Source organism: Myxine glutinosa, chromosome 1 (genome assembly GCF_964187855.1).
Source record: "Myxine glutinosa chromosome 1, kmMyxGlut1.1, whole genome shotgun sequence".
Lineage (NCBI taxonomy): Eukaryota > Metazoa > Chordata > Myxini > Myxiniformes > Myxinidae > Myxine > Myxine glutinosa.
This window is the reverse complement of record NC_136261.1, coordinates 163,433,946-163,453,284: the sequence shown is the minus strand read 5'-3', so window position 1 is coordinate 163,453,284 and position 19,339 is coordinate 163,433,946. Positions and strand designations below refer to the sequence as shown.

At 43.1% G+C, this 19,339-nt stretch overlaps 1 protein-coding gene across 1 annotated transcript in view; it reads right to left on the bottom strand.

Moving 5' to 3' along the window:
- LOC137431291 (uncharacterized) overlaps positions 1–19,339 on the bottom strand; it is a 96,021-nt gene that overhangs the window by 19,189 nt on the left and 57,493 nt on the right. The window contains exons 13-16 of the mRNA XM_078771211.1: positions 16,429–16,505; positions 13,974–14,154; positions 13,545–13,727; positions 13,313–13,443 (exon numbers count right to left, since the gene is read on the bottom strand). Of these exons, the coding sequence (XP_078627337.1) occupies positions 13,313–13,443; positions 13,545–13,727; positions 13,974–14,154; positions 16,429–16,505 (572 nt within the window). The remainder of the gene's footprint in view (positions 1–13,312; positions 13,444–13,544; positions 13,728–13,973; positions 14,155–16,428; positions 16,506–19,339) is intronic.

Here is a 19,339-nt window from a genome sequence, read left to right as displayed (position 1 = left end):
ATATTCTTTATAAACTAAGGTTACATATGTAGGCCAAGGGGAACAGAACAAAATGGATTAATACACAGGACATAGAGTCTCGAAGGAGAGACAAAATAATGTTGATTGACCTTAGGACAAGGACACCACCACACAATGCTCACAGCCATCTGTGCTGACAAAAGTTGAACAGACCTCTGGCCCAGTGGATGATTTGTGCAGGAATTCAGGAGTAAGACACAATAAATCAGGGGTGGTTCTGATTTCTGACAAGACTCCCCTCTCTCTGACGTCTTGCCCCATCCTTGCATTCTCACACGAGTTCCTACAATTATTTCTGATACCGGGCTGACGGAGATCACCACCTTGAAATAGATAGAGTAACTTGTGCCCGACATCCACCCGCCCTCACACCTGCACGTCCACATCCATCCCATTGTGTTGGAGTCCTGTAAAAGGCTGAACTCAAGAGCATTACTTCAGAGATTTCTGAGATTTATCTATTGTGCTGGTTGTCGTATTCTTGTGCTGCTTCTTTTATAATTGTGTTTCTTTTGTAATTGCTGCTGGTTTTCTTGTGATTGCTTTGATTTCTGGGTCTCTCCAATTAAACACTTCAACCCAACCCAGAGTGGACATTGAATTTGTCTCACCTCAGTTGGTGCCCAACGTGGGGCATACTTCACCCTAGTGCGGGTGAGGGAGGCTGCAGTACCCATGACTGTGAACCCAAAAGAGCTTGATTCTTAATAACAGGTGAGGATACCTTTCGAAAACCCAATTAAACAGTTTTCACTATCACGTGCTGTGCACCCCTCCTTCTGCCCAAACGGGTAACGTATGCCGAGATGGGTTGGGGTGTTTCATTGCTTGTAGATATATGTGCTGGTATATGTACTGAAGCTGGTATGTGTCGTGAATTTACTGCGGTGCAGTTGCGGTGGTTTTAATTGTTGAAGTATTGTCCTAATCAGACAAGCTAGGTGCTGCTGACTCCTCACAAAGTGGTGAGAAGAGTGTATGAGTTGATTGTGTGTTGCTTGAAGTTGTTAGCCGGAAATTATAATAGAGTATTGATTGATTCAATTGAGGATTGATGCTCCGCCCAGAAGCCGGAACAGAAACGTATTGAAATTTGATGTTCTTGAAGCGGAAGTAATTAGAGGTTGTGTACTCGTTGCTTGAATAGTGTTTCCCTGTATCTTGAAAATTTTTATCTTGTGGTCATTGTTTGGTATTTGTGCGTGAAGGTGTATTTTTTTAATTGCATTAATTTGCATCTTGGATCTAGTGTCGTATTGTGAAGTTGTTTTTGCCTGCATGAAGTGACATGGGTAACCGTCTGGGAAAGGAGAATGGAATAGGTAGGCCGGTGAGAGGTACAGTACCTGTGTGCAATTCATGTATGAGAATTTTGCCGAGTAATCCATCCGGGATGTCCAGAAATGGTGTCAGTGGACAGCGGAGCACAAAAAGGGTTTTCCCAGAGATGGTACTTTTGAAAAAGCTAGATTTGAGAGGTTAAAACAGGAATTGGAGCGGAGAGAAAAGCAGGATAAATGGCGTAAAGAGGTGTATTGGAAGCCATTTTTGATGTGGGTTACAGAATCTAGGAATCAAGAGTAAAAGGCCAAATTGGCTTATTTACAATATTATTTGGAAGAAGTTCAGAATCGATTGAAGAAAGTAACCACTCAAATGCCCCTCAACATGGGAGTGACGGTGCCATCAGCACCCCCATGCCCCAGGATTCCAAAGATGTACCCCCCTGCTGATGTATTTGAGATAAGTTGTGAAGAAGACACTCCACCTGGCAGACGGCAGGGGCCTCCCCTTGGTTATGATGCATTAGAGGGTCCGCAAGGGCCCCCTGGTCCCCAGGGGCCTCCTGGGGCACTGGCGGTTGCGCCTGATGGCCAGGGCGCAGCTGGAGGTGCACCTGGTCAGGTGCGGCTGCTTCCAATGAGGTACAGGTTAAGCGTGAGGACGAGGAGACAGGGGAGTCAGACAGTGCGGAAGGAGAGGTAGGTGCAACTGGACAACAGGTAGTGAGACCAAGTGAAGAGGGCAGCCATGATGCAATAGCAGGATCATCTGGTGTGGCACCGGCTAAATTCCCGTGGGCAAAGCAGCTTACAGTCGAGGATGTCCCATTGCCTCCGAGAAGGCAAACAAAAAAGAAAGAACAGGTTGTGACTCTTGACACGGAAGCAGGAGACAATGACGATACCCCACCCGATGTGGCTAATTATCCCATGAAAACGTATGCAGGGAGCGATCCGCAAAACCCGGAGAGAATGTATGGACCATGGATGCACTGGGACATACAGGATTTAAAGAATTGGTTACCGTCAATTAAAATTGATGCACATAAATTTGCAAGCGAATTGCAGCTGATTGTTGAAACTCAGAAACCGACCATATGGGATTTAGATATACAGTGTTGCTGATTTTTGAGATTGTGGGTCCCATCGGACTGCTCGCAAGTTTAAAAGCGAAAGCAAATTGTGTGTCCCCGTGAGGGGGAGAAGTAGATCTGGTGGACGCGGATAGAGATACACAGATAGGAGGAATGAGAACCACAATCGATAACCTACTCCCGGTGACTGATTGGACAAAGGTGACTAGTTGCAGGCAGAAAGTAGGCGAGGACCCGATGGACTATTTGGACAGATTGCGAGAGGTTTTCCGACTACATTCTGAATACAGGAGGAGCAGACAGGATTAGAATTAAAACTGCTACTTATGGAAGCATTGCTGCAGAAATTGCAGACTGAAGTGGGAAAACTGTGCATTGGTTGGGAAACAAAGCCCATAGAGGAATTAGTCAGTTATGCCGTCCACTGTACACGAGGATTGGAAAAGAAAAATACAGTGGCTGCTACAAAATTTATGCAATTGCAGACTCATGCGTTAATTGCTGCTGACGAGCACAACAGGTTTTCCTATGACCCAAGGGATGCACGGAGGCTGCTTCGCAAGGGAGAGAGATGGGTGGCACAGTGATGCCGATGCCTCGGGCCCTGTTAATGCTGACACCTCAGGTAAATGATGAACGATGTTTTAAGAGTGGTGAGCAGGGACATTGGAGTAGGCAGTGCTCTTATGTCTGCAGACGACAGGCGGCAGGCCGAGATCGACAGTTCCAGCATTTCCAGCCTGGACCTCAAACTCATCAGTACCAGCGATTTCAACTAGGACCTCATGCTCAGAGACAGGTATTTTCATCTTACCCTTTATGACAAGGCCGAGATAAGCTGGTGTCTGTGTTACCTATGGTTGCGGAGTCTTCTCAGGAAGAACCAAAGTTAAATCTGAATCTGAACCTAGAAGGCGACACCTTCTGAACCAAGCAACACCTAGAAGAAGTTAAGGCCAAGGTGACATCAAGGGTCTCGCTTATCCGACGTCTCGCTGGTACAACCTGGGGAGCCTCCGCCAAGACCCTACGAATATCCACGCAAGCCCTGGTCTTCTCTGCAGCCGAATACTGTGCCCCAGCCTGGAGCAGAAGCCCACATGTGAGAAAGGTTGATGTTGCCATTAACAACGCCCTCCGCATTGTAGCTGGTTGCTTGAAGCCCGCCCCGGCATTCCACCTGCCAGTCCTAGCGGGAATCGCCCCGGCCGGCCTCGGACAGGAGGCTGCTACCCTCGCCCTGGCAAGGAATGCCCAGAAACACGACTGGCACATCCTGCACAACACCACAACGATAGTGGCGCCTCCAAGCAGACTCAAGTCCCGCCATCCCTACAACAAGGCGGCACAAGAGATGCTCAGTTCTATCCCTGAGGACCTGTCTAGAAGCGCATGGCTGGCGGCATCTTGGAAGCAGGTGTGGGAAACGGCCGGGCCCACCCGCATCCACCGCTACATCTGGGACCCAGGAGGTGGCGTCGTAGGAGAAGACCTACCACGCCTGCAATGGACCTTGCTGAACCGTCTACGTACGGGGGTCGGCCGCTTCAAATCATCGCTGAAGATGTGGGGCCTGGCAGACAGCGCCACGTGCGAGTGCGGCGAGCCTGAGCAGACTGCCAAACACATAATTACCACCTGCCCCCTATACAGACCACCTTCAGAAGCCGGCCTCTTCGACGTAGGACCAGAGACGAGGGCATGGCTGCACGACACTGAGCTGGCCATCTGATGATACACGAAAGAAGAAAGTTAAATCTAAGAGCAAGTGGACAAGAAGTACCTTTCCTAATTGACACAGGCGCCACCGTTTGACGCTGTGGCGTGTTGATTTTCCAAGTGTTCCTTTGTCACGGTTGCAAATAAACGTTGTAGGTGTGTCTGGCATTCCCATAGCAACCCCCCTAACAAAGGAATAAAAAGTGCAGGTGGGTCCATTAACCGGAAAGCATTCTTTTCTTTTGGCAACCAATTCTCCGGTCAATCTGCTGGGACGAGACCTATGTGCAAGTTAAAATCTACTGTAAAATGTACTGAAAACAGTGTATACCTGGAAATGCCTCAGTATTCACATTAATCGGTCTTGAATCTGCTGCAGGTTACGGCTGAACCTATGGTGTACCAATGGAAAATTGAGGATTTAACTGTGACTGAAATTTTGAGTCGTGGCTCATAGAAAAGTGAGAGCAGAATTGAATGGAACAAAATGGAAAGAGGAACATAGCGATAGCGGAATAGAGGCAAGAGTGAAATCAAGGGGAGGAGGAGAAGGACACATGGGCAAACAAGCTGCAACACAGTAATAAGAGGAAGGTGAAAGCGGGAATGAAACAGAAAAGGAACAAACAAACCGACAACTTAGAAACGAAAAGAGGTGAGGAAGCTGAGGGAAAGGGGGGGATCGTAACCTGGAAAGGGGGTGCTGGGGAATGGGGTAATTTGGGGTAGAAGTGAGCATGATTATAGGTTAGGGATGACCTGAGGTGTTGGTGAACAGCTGTCTTGAAGCCCTGGAGAGAAGAATGGGACTGAACAAACTGGGAAAGTTGGTTTCACAGGTGAGAGAAAAGAGAAACAATTGAATGAAGGTGAGCAGTGAGCCTGGGTTTTGGAACTTTAACAAGAAGATGGTTACTGTCAGACCATTTGCGGCCTGAAGAAGATCATTAATGAAAATGAGGAACAAGACTGGGCCAAAGACACTGCATTTGGGATACTTCAGACTTGACAGGCAGAGGAGAAGAGAGGATCTCATTAAGAGCTACATGCTGACTATGGGAGTGGAGGAAGTCATTGGGCCATGAGATGAGGTGCCATTGGATGCCATAAACAGCGAGTTTGGAGATCAATGTGAGGTGCCACACTGCATCGAATGCTCAAGATATGTCCAGAGAGATGGCCCTGATCGATCTCATGTGTGAGATTAAGGGCTTCCATCAATTGTTGGAAGAGTAGAAGTAGCATGTCCAAGGTAGAATGACAAGATCGGAAACCAAACTGATGATCTGAGATCAGGCCATTTTCGAAAAGTAAGGATTTGATGTCAACTGCGATAATATATTCCATGAACTTGCTTGTAATTGGACACAATCTAGGAGGCCTGTAGTTGAGAGGATCCGTTTTTGCACCATGCTTGTGTATTGTCGTGATGTTGACTAACTTACAGGCAGATGTAAGCTGACCCAGAGAGAATGATCGAGTGAACAGAGCAGAAAGTGCATGCATGCCGAGCAGGTTTTTAGGACACATGCACTGATACCGTCTGAGCCTGTCTCAGAATCAGAGTCGAGGTTTGCCAGAAACCTCTCCACCTTCTTAGGTGTGAAAACAGTACCCATGAGCAGTTGGGTATAAGAGGGTAGGGTAGGGTAGGTATTGCGAGTGAGAAGTTTGATACACAAGATTTATAAGCAAACACACAATTGAGGCATTCGGCCTCTTCACGAGCAGTCAGCTGTGGGGCCATTTTGAGTGAGGGATGGGATGAAGGGTGAATGAACACCAGAGACAAACTTGACAAGGCACCCTCAGGTCTTTGGAGAAGGAGAAAGATTTGAGAGGTTGGCCTTGAGGTTCGACAGATGTTGTTTCTGGTTTTCCTGAGAGTGGATACACACTTGTTCCAGACGTTGTGGAATGATCTGAGGTCACTGTCAGTCGGATTTGCCTTCCAGGAAGAGAATGCTAGTTGTTTGAAGGCAACTGCCTCACCACAGGATTATGTGTATCAAGGTGAAAGGATGGGTATGATAACTGCAGACGAGACGGTATAAATATGCACCTAAGGGAAAGTAAGCTTGTGTGGAAGGATTCCCAGGAAGTATTCATATCAGGAGAGGTGGGAATGAAAGACCAGTCTTGACCTGGGAGAGCAGCTTGCAGTACCTGCCAGTCAGCTTAAGTGAAATGCCAGACTCTATGGTGCTGAGGCAGCTCTCTGACAAAAGCCAGAGACGTGTTGAGTCTCACAAGCACAATATCAGACGAACCATTTGGAGCAGAAAAGGAACAGGAGATATTCGGATGAAAATTAATCATTACAAAATCCAAAAGAGACGACGTGCAGACAGGGGAGAAAGACAGGGGAGAAAGACAGGGAGAAATCCGGATCAGAAAGTATACTGATTGGGTGAGGCCAATGGAGTCACAGAAGTTATTTTCTGCAATGCCAATGCTGATTGAAGAGGCACCAACACCCAGCCAATTGGCATAGTGACAGTTGAAATTCCTGCATATGAGGAAGAGAGAGAGTTAGGATGGGTGGTTATAAGATGGTCCATATTGACAGCAGAGAGGAGATTTAAATGGAAGTATTCCTGTCAGGAGGATGGCACACCACACAGACAAACAAGAAGTGTTTTTTTTTTTTTTGGTTCTTTTTTGTATACTGAATCGAGGCTCGTCAAAAGAGCTGACATTTACTTCACAAACAAATCAACCAGACAAACAAAATATATGAAAAGAGGGAGCAGAAGACAAGATGGGGAGAGAAGGGGAAGCACACAAACACTTGAGAGCACACAACATTTGAGAGCAGGGAGATGTGTGGGAGGGAGAGGGCTTGGGGGGAGGAGGCGTGGGAAGGGGGGGGGGTGGGAGAAGTATAAAACACAAGGACACCAAGGACTTCCAGGACAGAAGTTGGTATTTCAAAAAAGTGGCATTGGGGTGAAATGGGGGTAGAAAAGATCAAGGTTTTGGATGGGGGAAGATAAGAGATGGTGGTGAACAGCTGTTTTAAAGACCTGGAGGGTGGAATGGGATTGAAGAGAGTGAGGGAGTTTGTTCCAGAGGCGGGAGAAAATAGGAATGAAGGAGTGAAGGTGAGCAGAGAGTCTTGATTTTGGCAGTTTAACCATAAGAGGGTTGCAGGCAGATCTTGTGCGACCTGTAGGAATATTTGCGGGACAGAGCCCAGAGAGAGCTGGGGGGGCAAGGCTAGAGAGGAGTCGGTAGAAGACGGAAAGACCACCAACCTGCCTGCGGTGAGTGAGTGAGAGGCCCTTGGAGTTTGCTTCATCGTGGGAGATTCCAATGATTTTGAATGCTTTGGTTTCAACAGCGTGAAGACGAGCTTGGTGTGAGGCAGGAGCACCAGCCCAGAGGGGAGAGCAGTATTCCATTGAGCTGTGGATGAAAGCCTTGTATGTGGTGAGGAGCTCAGGTGTGCCAAGGAAGGACTTCGCACGACGGAGGATGCCCAGTCGGCGACTGGCTTTGGAGGCCAGATTTGAAATGTGGTTTTCCCAGAAAAGATCATGGCAGATAGTGAGACCCAAAAGCTTGAGTGACAGAACTTCTTGGAGAGGATTATTCAGAAAGTGGATGGGAGGGTTGTCCAGTCGGTCTTTTCGGAGAGACATCGTAAGAGTGTGAGATTTGTCAGGATTGAAAGACATGTTCCACTTGTTTGCCCAGTCTGTGATTTTGTCCAGGTCTGCAGAGAGTGAGGAGGCTGCAGACTGCCGATCTGAGTGATGAAGAATGGAGCGACAGAGAGTAGAGTCATCAGCAAAGAGATAGAGCGGATTTTCAAGTGAGTCAGAGAGATCATTGATGAAGACCAGAAAAAGCACAGGGCCCAGAACACTGCCTTGGGGAACTCCAGCCTGAACAGGAAGAGGAGATGAGAGAAACCCATTCAGGGCCACACGTTGACGACGACTAGAGAGGAAGTCCGCCAGCCATGCGTGGAGATTTCCATGGATACCAAAAGAGGAGAGTTTGGTGAGCAGAGCGGGGTGCCAGACCGTATCGAAGGCACGTGATATGTCAAGGGAGACAGCTCTAATTTCCTGTTTGGCATTGAGGACCTCCATCCATTGTTGAGAAAGCAGAAGCAGCATGTCCAGAGTAGAGTGACCAGGTCTGAAACCAAATTGATGATCAGAGATCAAGCCATTGGAGAAGAGGAAAGATTTCATATCTGAAGCAATGATGGATTCCATGACTTTGCTGATAATTGGGAGAAGGCTGATTGGTCTGTAGTTGCTGGGATCTGTTTTTGCACCTTTTTTGTGCAAAGCAGTGATGTTGGCAGATTTCCAAGCAGATGGCAGATGACCTTGAGCAAAAGATAGGGTAAAGAGAACAGAGAGAGGGAGTGAAAGAGCGGAAGAACAGGATTTTAGGACCCGTGGGCTGATGCCGTCAGGTCCAGTTGCAGAATCAGAGTCGAGGGTTGACAGAAACTTTTCCACCCTGTCAGGAGGAAAGGACACAGAGTCCAGGAGCAGCTGGGTATGACTGGGTATGGTGGGTACAGAGAGGGATGGGTTTTGGACACAAGATTTAGAGGCAAACACAGAGTTGAGGCATTCAGCTTTTTCACGTGCGGAGTCAGCCGTGTGGCCGTTTGAGGTGAGGGAGGGGATGGAGGTGGAACAAACACCAGAAACAGATTTGACCAGATGCCACCAGGATTTGGAAGAGGGAGACAGATAAGAGAGTTCTGTCCTGAAAACGGAGAGATATTGTTTCCTGGCTCTCCTGAGGGTGGACACACACTTGTTTCGGGCTTTGTGGAAGGAAATGAGATTTCCTTCCATTGGATTTGCTTTCCAGGAGACGAAAGCAAGTTGTTTCTGGGCAATAGCCTCACCACAAGATTCCGTGTACCATGGACAGGAGGAAGGGTATGACAACTGAAGACGAGATGGGATAAATCTGTGCATGAGAGAGCAATTTACTTTGGAAGAATTCCCAGGATAAGTTGATGTCAGAGGCGGTAGAGATGGGAGACCAGTCCAGATGATTGATGGCTGCTTGAAGACTGTGCCAGTTGGCCTGAGTGAAATGCCAGACTCGTCGACGCTGAGGAGGCTCCCTGAGAATGGTCAGAGAGATGTCCACTTTAACAAGCACATGATCAGATGAGCCGATTGGAGCAGAAGAAGAGCAGCAGACATTTTCAGGGAAGTTAGTCATAACCAAGTCCAGAAGAGAAGATGCTCCGTTGACTGAGATCCGGGTCGGAAAATTGACAGATTGTGTCAGTCCCAGTGAGTCACAGAAGTCCTTGAAATCACCACATATGAGGAAGAGAGTGTTGGGATGGGTAGATAGAAGTTGGTCCATATTATCAGACAGCGAGATGTAGATGGAGTCATTACTGTTTGGTGGATGGTACAACACACATATGAACAAAAGGTGGGAGCGAAGGGGAAGCCGTAGCCAAAGGTATTCCTGGGGGTGAGGTGGAGAGAGGGCAGTGCAGGGCGAGTGAGGAAGAGAGTTTTTTATAAAGACAGCAACCCCCCCTCCAGGACGAGGCTCAGGTCTATCATACCGGAGGAGGGAGTAACCTGGGAGAGATACAAAGGAATCAGAGACATCATGAAGGAGGAAAGTTTCTGTTAAGCAGATCACGTCTGGTTTGTCAGAAGCAACCTGTATGGAGAGATCAGTCAAGTTTGAGCGAAGGCCCCGGATGTTTGAGGTCCATACTGTTGAAGAAGAGGAAGGGGGAGCATCGGATACAGAACAGGGGGGGGGGGGAGCGGTAGGGTAAGATGTGGAAGAGGAGGAAGAGGAGGAAGAGGTAGGGAGAGCTGTTGAAGGTGTGTCAGATATTTCAGAATAGCTTGGAGAAAGGGAAGAATGGGGCAGACAAAAGGTTTGATGGTGATTGGGTGAGGCGCAGTGAGGTGTTATTTGAGGAGGGGGAAGAGTGAGGCAGAAGGTTGAGGGAGATGAAGGTGAAAGTTGGAAGGGGGAAGAAGCGGGGAGGACACTTTGAGGACGAGGGGTGAGAGGGGAGTCTAGGAGGAGAGGAGTGAGGGAGAGTCTCGGAGGGGAGGGGTGTGGTGGGAGTTTAGGAGGGAAGGGGCAAGGGGGAAGATTTGAAAGAGATGGGTGATGGGGATGATTTGGAGGGGAGGGGCAAGGGGGTAGATTTAGAGGGGAGGGGTGATGGGGAAGTTTTGGAGGGGAGGGGTGATGGGGAAGTTTTGGAGGGAAGGGGTGATGGGGAAGTTTTGGAGGGAAGGGGTGATGGGGAAGATTTGGAGGGGAGGGGCAAGGGGGAAGATTTGAAAGGGATGGGTGATGGGGAATATTTGGAGAAGAGGGGCAAGGGGGAATATTTGAAAGAGATGGGTGATGGGGAAGATTTGGAGGGGAGGGGCAAGGGGGTGGATTTGGAGGGGAGGGGTGATGGGGAAGTTTTGAAGGGGAGGGGTGATGGGGAAGTTTTTGAGGGAAGGGGTGATGGGGAAGTTTTGGAGGGAAGGGGTGATGGGGAAGATTTGGAGGGGAGGGGTGAGGTTTGGATTTTGAAAAATGTACGATTAATGGGAAACGAATATTTCTTGCAAAATGAGTTTCTTGAGACCTTCGAGTCAAAAATACGTTTGAGGACGCTGAAGGATGGGAGGAGTTCTGGAGAGTTTAGGGAATGTATGAAAGAGGCACTGTAACTGTAAGAGATGGAATTTTTTTTTGGAATGAATAGATTTGGTGAGCAAGTCGAAAGCATCCTTTTATAGAAGAAGAAGAAAAAGGTGTTATAGTATATGACAGAATACAGTTCTTCAGGGGACAGTTGAAACATTTTTTAATGACGTGAACACGTGATCACGAACAACGTGGTCGAAGAACGAACGAACAAATAAGAACGAACAACGGATAAGAACAGAGAAGGGAATTATTTTTTTTTATTTTTTATTTTTTGTTGAGTTGAGATGAAAACAGAGACAGAGACAGAGACCGAACGTGAAATGTGAAAAATAGAGACCGAAAGTAATTGTGAGCGCAATCGAAGAAACCGCTGAGACAGAAACAAAGCCTCAAGCCAAGGTCAGACACAGTAGCCTACTAGTACTACTCTAGGCCTCAGAATACGCGACACGAACTAACAGATGATTCTGTACACAGGTATGAAAAACTAACACCAAGAATACGATTAAAGACACACCAATAGTTACACACACGGAAAGAAAGATACAGTTTCGACAAAAACACAATTGTGAAAAGTTACTTAACTTCGAAAGCGTGTGCGCATGGACAGCTTTGAAGAGACGTGACCTCCAATCTTGCGCATGCGCAAGAAGGCAGTGGTTTGCAGATGGGAAAGCGCAAACAATGGTATTTTGAGGGTTAGGAAGGACAAAGGTAGTATAATGGGAAATACATACAGTGGAAAATGGATCTCTTGACATAAACAGCAACTCTGCCACTGGAGTGGGTTCAGGCACATTCAACGAGAAAAGACAATACCCAGGAAGAGATACAGAATTGGGGATATCCTGTGGGAGGAAGGACTATGTTTGGCCGATAATATAAGGTTTATCAGTGGCACCTTGGATTGAGAGATCTGTCAAATTTGAGTGAAAACCTTGGATGTTGGAGGTCCATAGAGTTATGGATGGGGGAGGAGACACTGTTGGCAGGGAATGGGAAAGAGGGGAGGAGGTGAGAGAGCATGGAGAGGGGGAAGGTAGGCTGTGGAATGGAGCACGTGGTGAGCATGTAGGGGGCGGGACACCGGGGAAGCAGAGAGGAGGCAGACAATTCACAGCAGTGTCATTATAGCACAAAATCTACAGCGCACAAAATCTACACGTCATTTTGAATGAGATAACAAAACATTTAAAATTGATAAAGTCATGCATTGGGTTGTAATCACACACTATATCGTATATTATCCTGAATAAATGGGAATGACAGTAAGAAAAACATAGGGGCAATACCTGGGCGCTCACCTGGTAGAATAAAGCAGTATACTACACTGACTAAAGGTATTTTAAACCGTATCATGGCATTTTTAACCAATTTCGATGGTTGCTAGAAGACAGGGCAACATGTACAATCATACTAACGTTATCATAAGACTTTAAACAAACAAACCAAAAAAAAAACGATTTTGGGGGGCAACCTCCCATCACTCCCCTGCCCCCTCCCCCCCCCCCCTCCCCCATAGACTACCTTAGACCCCGATTTTTTTTTGAATACCATGAACAAACTTTGGTACATCATGGGTGGTGAAGGTTGTGGTCAAGTTTCATCGTAATTGTGTTCATAGTTTCTGAGAAAAAAGCAAATACCTATTTTGGGGGGACAACTCCCCCAGTAGACCCCCTCAGGGCCCGATTTTTTTTAAATCCCGTGAACAAACTTTGGTACATCACAGGTAATGCTGGTTGTGGTCAACTTTAATCAGAATTGCATGTGTAGTTTCTGAGAATAAAGCAAATACCTATTTGGGGGGGGGGGGGGAGGTCAAACCTGGACCCACTTTGAACCCCCGTTGACCCCCTTAGAACCTGATTTTTTTTTTAATTCCGTGAATAAACGTTTGTCACAACACAACAAATATAATTTATGCCAAATTTGGTCCAATCCCTTCAGCGGTTTTGGAGAAGAAGTTGCAAGTGTTTACGGACTGACGGACGGACGACGCATAAGCTCCCCTGAACTTCGTTCCAAATGAGCTAAAAAGTACAACTCTATTGTGATGATGATTGTGATGTATAACATGCCCTCACCCTTGAAACTGAGGATTCGATATTTTAACGTCTTTAATTCAATAACTTAGATTTTTCCTCCACAATTGTGAGGCTCATGGAAGAGCAACGTCAAATTGACGGGAGGGTAGTGGGTTTCCTTCGTGCATTTTTACCCTCGCCAGAAGAGGGGGTATTGCATTTGAGTCCGTTTGTCCGTTTGTCTGTTTGTTTGTCCGTTTGTTTGTCCGCACAGAATAAATATGATTTTCTCTGCAACCGTTGGTCCGATTGACAGGGAATTTTCACCATAGGTGCAACTCCACCTGTAGAATGTTATAATGATAATTATGACGTCATTGGTCACGTGGTTCGGCCGCCATATTTGTTTTAACACAAAAGCCTTAATAACCAATGACAATACATCCTGGTGAGGGTTTGCAATCTCTGATTGCTCTTTTTCTTGCTTTACCTTGTGGGAGATGTCTTCCTTTTGAGTGCAATAGAAGTTGTGTTTCAATAGCAGATTCGGTGGCTGAGTCAACAGACCAAGTTTCAACTTTTCTTCCATCTGACACTCATGTGGAAGTTCTTTTGCTTCTCCTTCATAAAATAAAATACAATTTAGAATAAAAGAGTGAGCAACACAATAAATTAGTGAAAACATTTTAATGCTATTGCCATGTTCTATGAATTTTGCTTACCAAATAATCCATACTTGATTTTTAAACCAGAAGTCCAAAGCTGTTGGCGTTGCTGTAAATATCCTTTGGTCTCCGTGCCAAAAACTTTTGGCACATTGATGTTTATCTCACCAGAGTAATGTTCAGTATTACTTGGAGAACGCCGTGCCCGACTTCCTGGTTTTCTGTCTTGCTGAAGTTTAACTGCCAGATAAGAAATGAATGTGTGCATTAAAAAACATATCCTGCTAAGACTGACCGAATGCAACCCTCAACTCTTTTTATAACGCGAGTTGTAGCCGAACCTTTCCGACTGCACCCGTTAGCTCCAATTCTCACCTCCCCACCATCTCACCTTGCCCATGCTCCATTTTCAGTGCAATGTCAAGTCTTCCTTCAGCTACACAATGCCCACTGATATGTCAAAAGTGATTATTGTTGCTCACCCACCTTTCACAGAAGCTGGTCCATCAAATATGTTCTCCAAGGAGCTCACAATGACCAGGTGCTTTCCAGGTATGTGGGTATAATTGACTGAAAGCATGATTGGAGGTGATTTGGGGCTCAACTGTAACTTGCTTAGGCACTTCAATCTTGTGAACTCATCTCTGACAGTTGACAGGATAACTCCCTAAGTTAAACAAAAACAATTTATATTATATAAGCAAGGTAATATAATTGTTTGAAAAGTGACATCGAAACACAAAATATCAGTGAGAAGATTAGGCCGCAGGCAGAAAGACGGGCCAGCATTAATAACAAAATGTAAGATGGTGGGCAAAAAAGGGCGATAGCGTCAGATGGTGATACTGCCAGATGGCTACTATGTTAAACGAGTGGGGAAAAGAGTGAGAAGATTATAAACTCGTTCCATAGACAAAATAAATAATGTGGGGGGCTTTGCCGACGACAAAGAATTGGAGGTGAGCAGAGAGAATAGACCGAAAGAGGATAACATAATTGAGTGGGTTAGTGTGGCCAGTGGGCAGTGGTACTTGAAGGGAACAAAGACAGAAAGGGTGAGGGGGAGTTCATGAGAAAATTTAAGTGCTCTGCCCCAGGCTCCTGCTGAGACATCAATGAGTCCGAGGACCTGAGACTCCACTCCTTCCATGTAAAAATATATGACATGGAACTCCAGTCCATAAAGAGTTAGCATACTTTATCACCGAGTGGGTATAAACACCATGCACTCTGTTACAAACTGGGAAAGGCTAAGAAAGGACTTGTCTCAACAAATAATTTCAAGGGTGCATCTGACCCTGCAGCCTGCTATAAGGATATTACAAGCATTAAGAAAGGCTACAACTAATAGTTTAATGAAGGAGATGTAAAAACTAGACATGGGCTTGAGGTTGGTTCTTGAAGTAGACTGAAGGATTTGCCAATCGCTATTTGTTTAAAGAACGAAGTGAGAATGGTGCACGAAAGGTTATATTGCAGGCCATGTCCGAGTTCCTTATTTTATATCTGGTCAACAGACAAATATGGAGCAGTGGACTACCTATAAAATTGGTTTCTACAACTGTATACATCAGATAGAATCAACCACAAAGTGGCACCATTTATTTTGCAAGGTAGCACAGAGGGTATGTGTTATATTGGAGCAAATATATATTCATTGAGGAGGATAGAAATATTAATTATGGAATATAATTTACAATATTATTTGTAGAATTGATAGACATTGGATGTCATTTGCATATTGTGAGAACCGAAACAAAAATAGAAGATTATCTGACATTGTCAAATCCCTGTGTGAAAGTAGACGGTATTCATAGAATACTTAATCTGCTCGGTCAACTTGATGTGAGCCAAACTCTTATGTTTTTAAAGGGCTTTTTTCTTTGATACAATATGGCTGCCAGACCACGTGATTGATGACATTATAAATTTACATTCTCCAATATAATTGTTGCGCAGATCACACTCAATAAATTTCAAAATGATCGGACCAAGTGTTGTACTTGTCGAATTATTATGTCATATTTAAGATACGAATGATGTCATGAACAACACATTCTCCAGGCGGACTTCTTTACAATGAGCCATGTTTCATTTTTTTCCATGTAGCTGTTTCGGAGATAGAGTTGCAAAGCTTTTCCAAGATGGCGTCCATACCACGTGACCTATGAAGTCATAATTATCAATAAAAAATTCTACAGGAGACGGCGCTCCTATGGTGATAGTTTCGTGTCAATCAGATCAACAGTTGCCGAGAAAAAAATTCATACTGATTGGATCAAGTGTTGTACTTTTCGAATTATGATGTCATAATGATGGTACCAATGACATCATCATTTTTTGTATACTGAATCGAGGCTCGTGAAAGAGCTAACATTTATTTCACAAACAAATCAACCAGACAAACAAAATATATAACATTAACATTATTAACATTAACATTATTAACATTATTAATAGATCATTAACATATCTTATTTACTTTCCGGTACGTCACAACATACCACGTTTCTGAGAAAATGATTTTTTTAAATGCAGACACATGTACTACATACATACATACTTATACAAACAATCGGTAAACCTTGCTTTCCGCTTTGCGAGCGCAGGGTAATTACATATCCTGAAAAAGATTGATGAGGAAGCAAGTGTTGTATTAATTATCAATGTTGTAGTTCTGCAAATCGCATGGGAAGTATCACATCATGCTTGATATGTCAGTGGTCAGAAGGACCGACCACCGAAACACCCTCAGGATAATGCAATATTGTACACACATGTTGTGATGTTTATCAAAGAAAGTTTAACAGAATGGAGTCATGGGGAAGGTAAGTATGAATGGTTGGGTGAAATGTAGTACCAGCAGCAGAAAGAAAGAAAAATGGAGAGAGGGCTTCAAGTGTAAGTGTTTTTGCAAAATCATAACATATCAAAAACAAACCTTCATGAAGTATGCATCTTCATCCACCATAACCCCCAAATCTACTGTTTTCTTTTGTGCATAATTCTGAACATCACCTGAAAATAGTGCAAGCAGTGATCTCACATTCATTTATATACATTATGACAGGAAAAATATCATGAAACAAGTACAGATACATTCAAAGTCCACCGCCCCCATGCCAAATAATTAAATATCCGACAGCGCGGCATTGCCGGGGCGCCTCTGGCGCCCAGCAATACCGCAGTGCAGCTCATTGAGGCTGCATTGGGAGGGAGAGGTGGACGCTAATTGATTGATTAATCGTATACTTAAAATCAATAAAAGATTATCACAAAATATTTTCTTAATCAATTGGCTAATAGCATAACTAAACCACTCGTGCTTCATCCGAAGATGTATCTTTTAGAAATTTAATTAGATAAGTCAGTAATAAAAAAAATAATTCATTAATTGATTAATCAATAAATAATTAATCGATTAATCAATAAATAATTGATCGATTAAATGATTAATCAATAAATCAAAAATATCCTTGATAGCCACATCACTTGGTCACTGTTATGTCCAAATATTAGCTTCCCAGCTCAAAAGGTGCCTGAGATATTGGCCAAATGAGAAAGAAAATAAATAAATGATTAATAATGAAAATAAATAAATAATAAATCATTAAAAAATTAAATTATTAATCAATTCGGTCACACAACACATAAACCACCACCATTTCATCAGAATCTGTAACTGAAAAAAATATTATTTTTTTTGTAATTAATCAAATAATTAAATATTTAATCGATTAATTGATTAATCAATAAATCAAAAATATCCTTGATAGCCACATCACTTGGTCACTGTCATGTCCAAATATTAGCTTCCCAGCTGAAAAGGTGCCTGAGATATTGGCCAAATGATAAAGAAAATAAATAAATGATTAATAATGAAAATAAATAAATAATAATCATTAAAAAATTAAATTATTAATCAAATCGGTCACAGAACACATAAACCACCACCATTTCATCAGAATCTGTAACTGAATTTTTTATATTTTTTTTCAGTGATTAATCGAATAATTAAATAATTGATCGATTAATTGATGAATCAATAAATCAAAAATATCCTTGATAGCCACATCACTTGGTCACTCATGTCCAAATATTAGCTTCCCAGCTCAAAAGGTGCCTGAGATATTGGCCAAATGAGAAATAAAATAAATAAATGATCAATAAATTAATGAAAATAAATAAATAATAATCATTAAAAATTAAATTATTAATCAATTCGGTCATAGAACACATAAACCAACACCATTTCATAAGAATCTGTAACTTAAAAAAAAAAGTCATTAATCGAATAATTAAATAATTAATCGATTAATTGATTAATTAATAAATCAAAAATAGCCTTTGCAGCCAAATCACCTGGTCATCGGCATGTCCAAATATCAGCTTCCTAACTCAAAAGGTGCCTGAGTTAATGGTCAGAAGAGAAAGGAAATTTGATTAATTAAATAAGTACTTAATTAATCGCTAATAATGAAATAACTCCTCAATTAATTGATTAATCAAAAAACAAAAAATACCGTTTTTGAGAAAGGAATTGCTCACGATTGTCCAGAAATTTCAGCTTCCTAGCTCAAAGGATGGCTGAGATATCGCCCAGACAAACAAACAAACAAGAAAAAAACAAGAAAACAAGTACAGATACATTCAAAGTACACCGCCCCCATGCCAAATAATTAAATATCCTACAGCGCGGCATTGCCGGGGCGCAGCTCATAGAGGCATGCTTTGGGTAGGAGAGGTGTACGCTAATTGATTGATTAATTGTATCATTAAAATCAATAAAAGATTATCACAAAATATTTTCTTAATCAATTGGCTAATAGCATAACTAAACCACTAGTGCTTCTTCTGAAGTTGTATCTTTTAGAAATGTAATTCGATAAGTCATTAATAAAAAATTAAATAATTAATTGATTAATCAATAAATAATTAATCAATTAATCAATAAATAATTAATCGATGAAATGATTCATCAATAAATCAAAAATATCCTTGATAGCCACATCAATTGGTCACTGTCATGTCCAAATATTAGCTTCCCAGCTCAAAAGGTGCCTGAGATATTGGCCAAATGAGAAAGAACATAAATAAATGATTAATAATGAAAATAAATAAATAATAATCATTAAAAAATTAAATTATTAATCAATTCGGTCACAGAACACATAAACCACCACCATTTCATCAGAATCTGTAATAGGCTATGAGCCAAGGGGGTTGGTCGGTACCATACAGATGGAGTAAGGCTCATTGTGATTTTTAGCAAGATATATGTCCCTAGATATGAAAAAAAAGTGATAGCAGTGTATAACTCTCGGCCATCTCTGTGTTATCACCCGAAATATTATTATAGGCTATGAGCCAAGGGGGTTGGTCGGTACCATACAGATGGAGTAAGGCTCATTGTGATTTTTAGCAAGATATATGTCCCTAGATATGTGAAAAAAAGTGATAGCAGTGTATAACTCTCGGCCATTTCTGTGTTATCACCCGAAATATTATTATACGCCCGCTTCGCTTCGCCAAAAAATGTGATATTTGCTAAAATTGGAATAAATATGTTTTTAAGGACCACAGAGTGCCAATAATTTGCATACTGGATGCCAACTAATATAGTAATAGAAATATAGAACATTTGTGGGGGTTATTTATCAAATTTTTGATATAATGACAAAAAATATGTTAAATTTAGTGAAAAAGTGGTTGAAATCGCTTCGAGTTCAGAATTCACAGTGTACATTTTTGTCAATATTTCAAAAATGAAAACTCCCAGAGTAACATTTGACCCCTCAAAATCTTCGCAAGGAACCACTGCATTGGAATATATCATTACTTTGTAATATGGT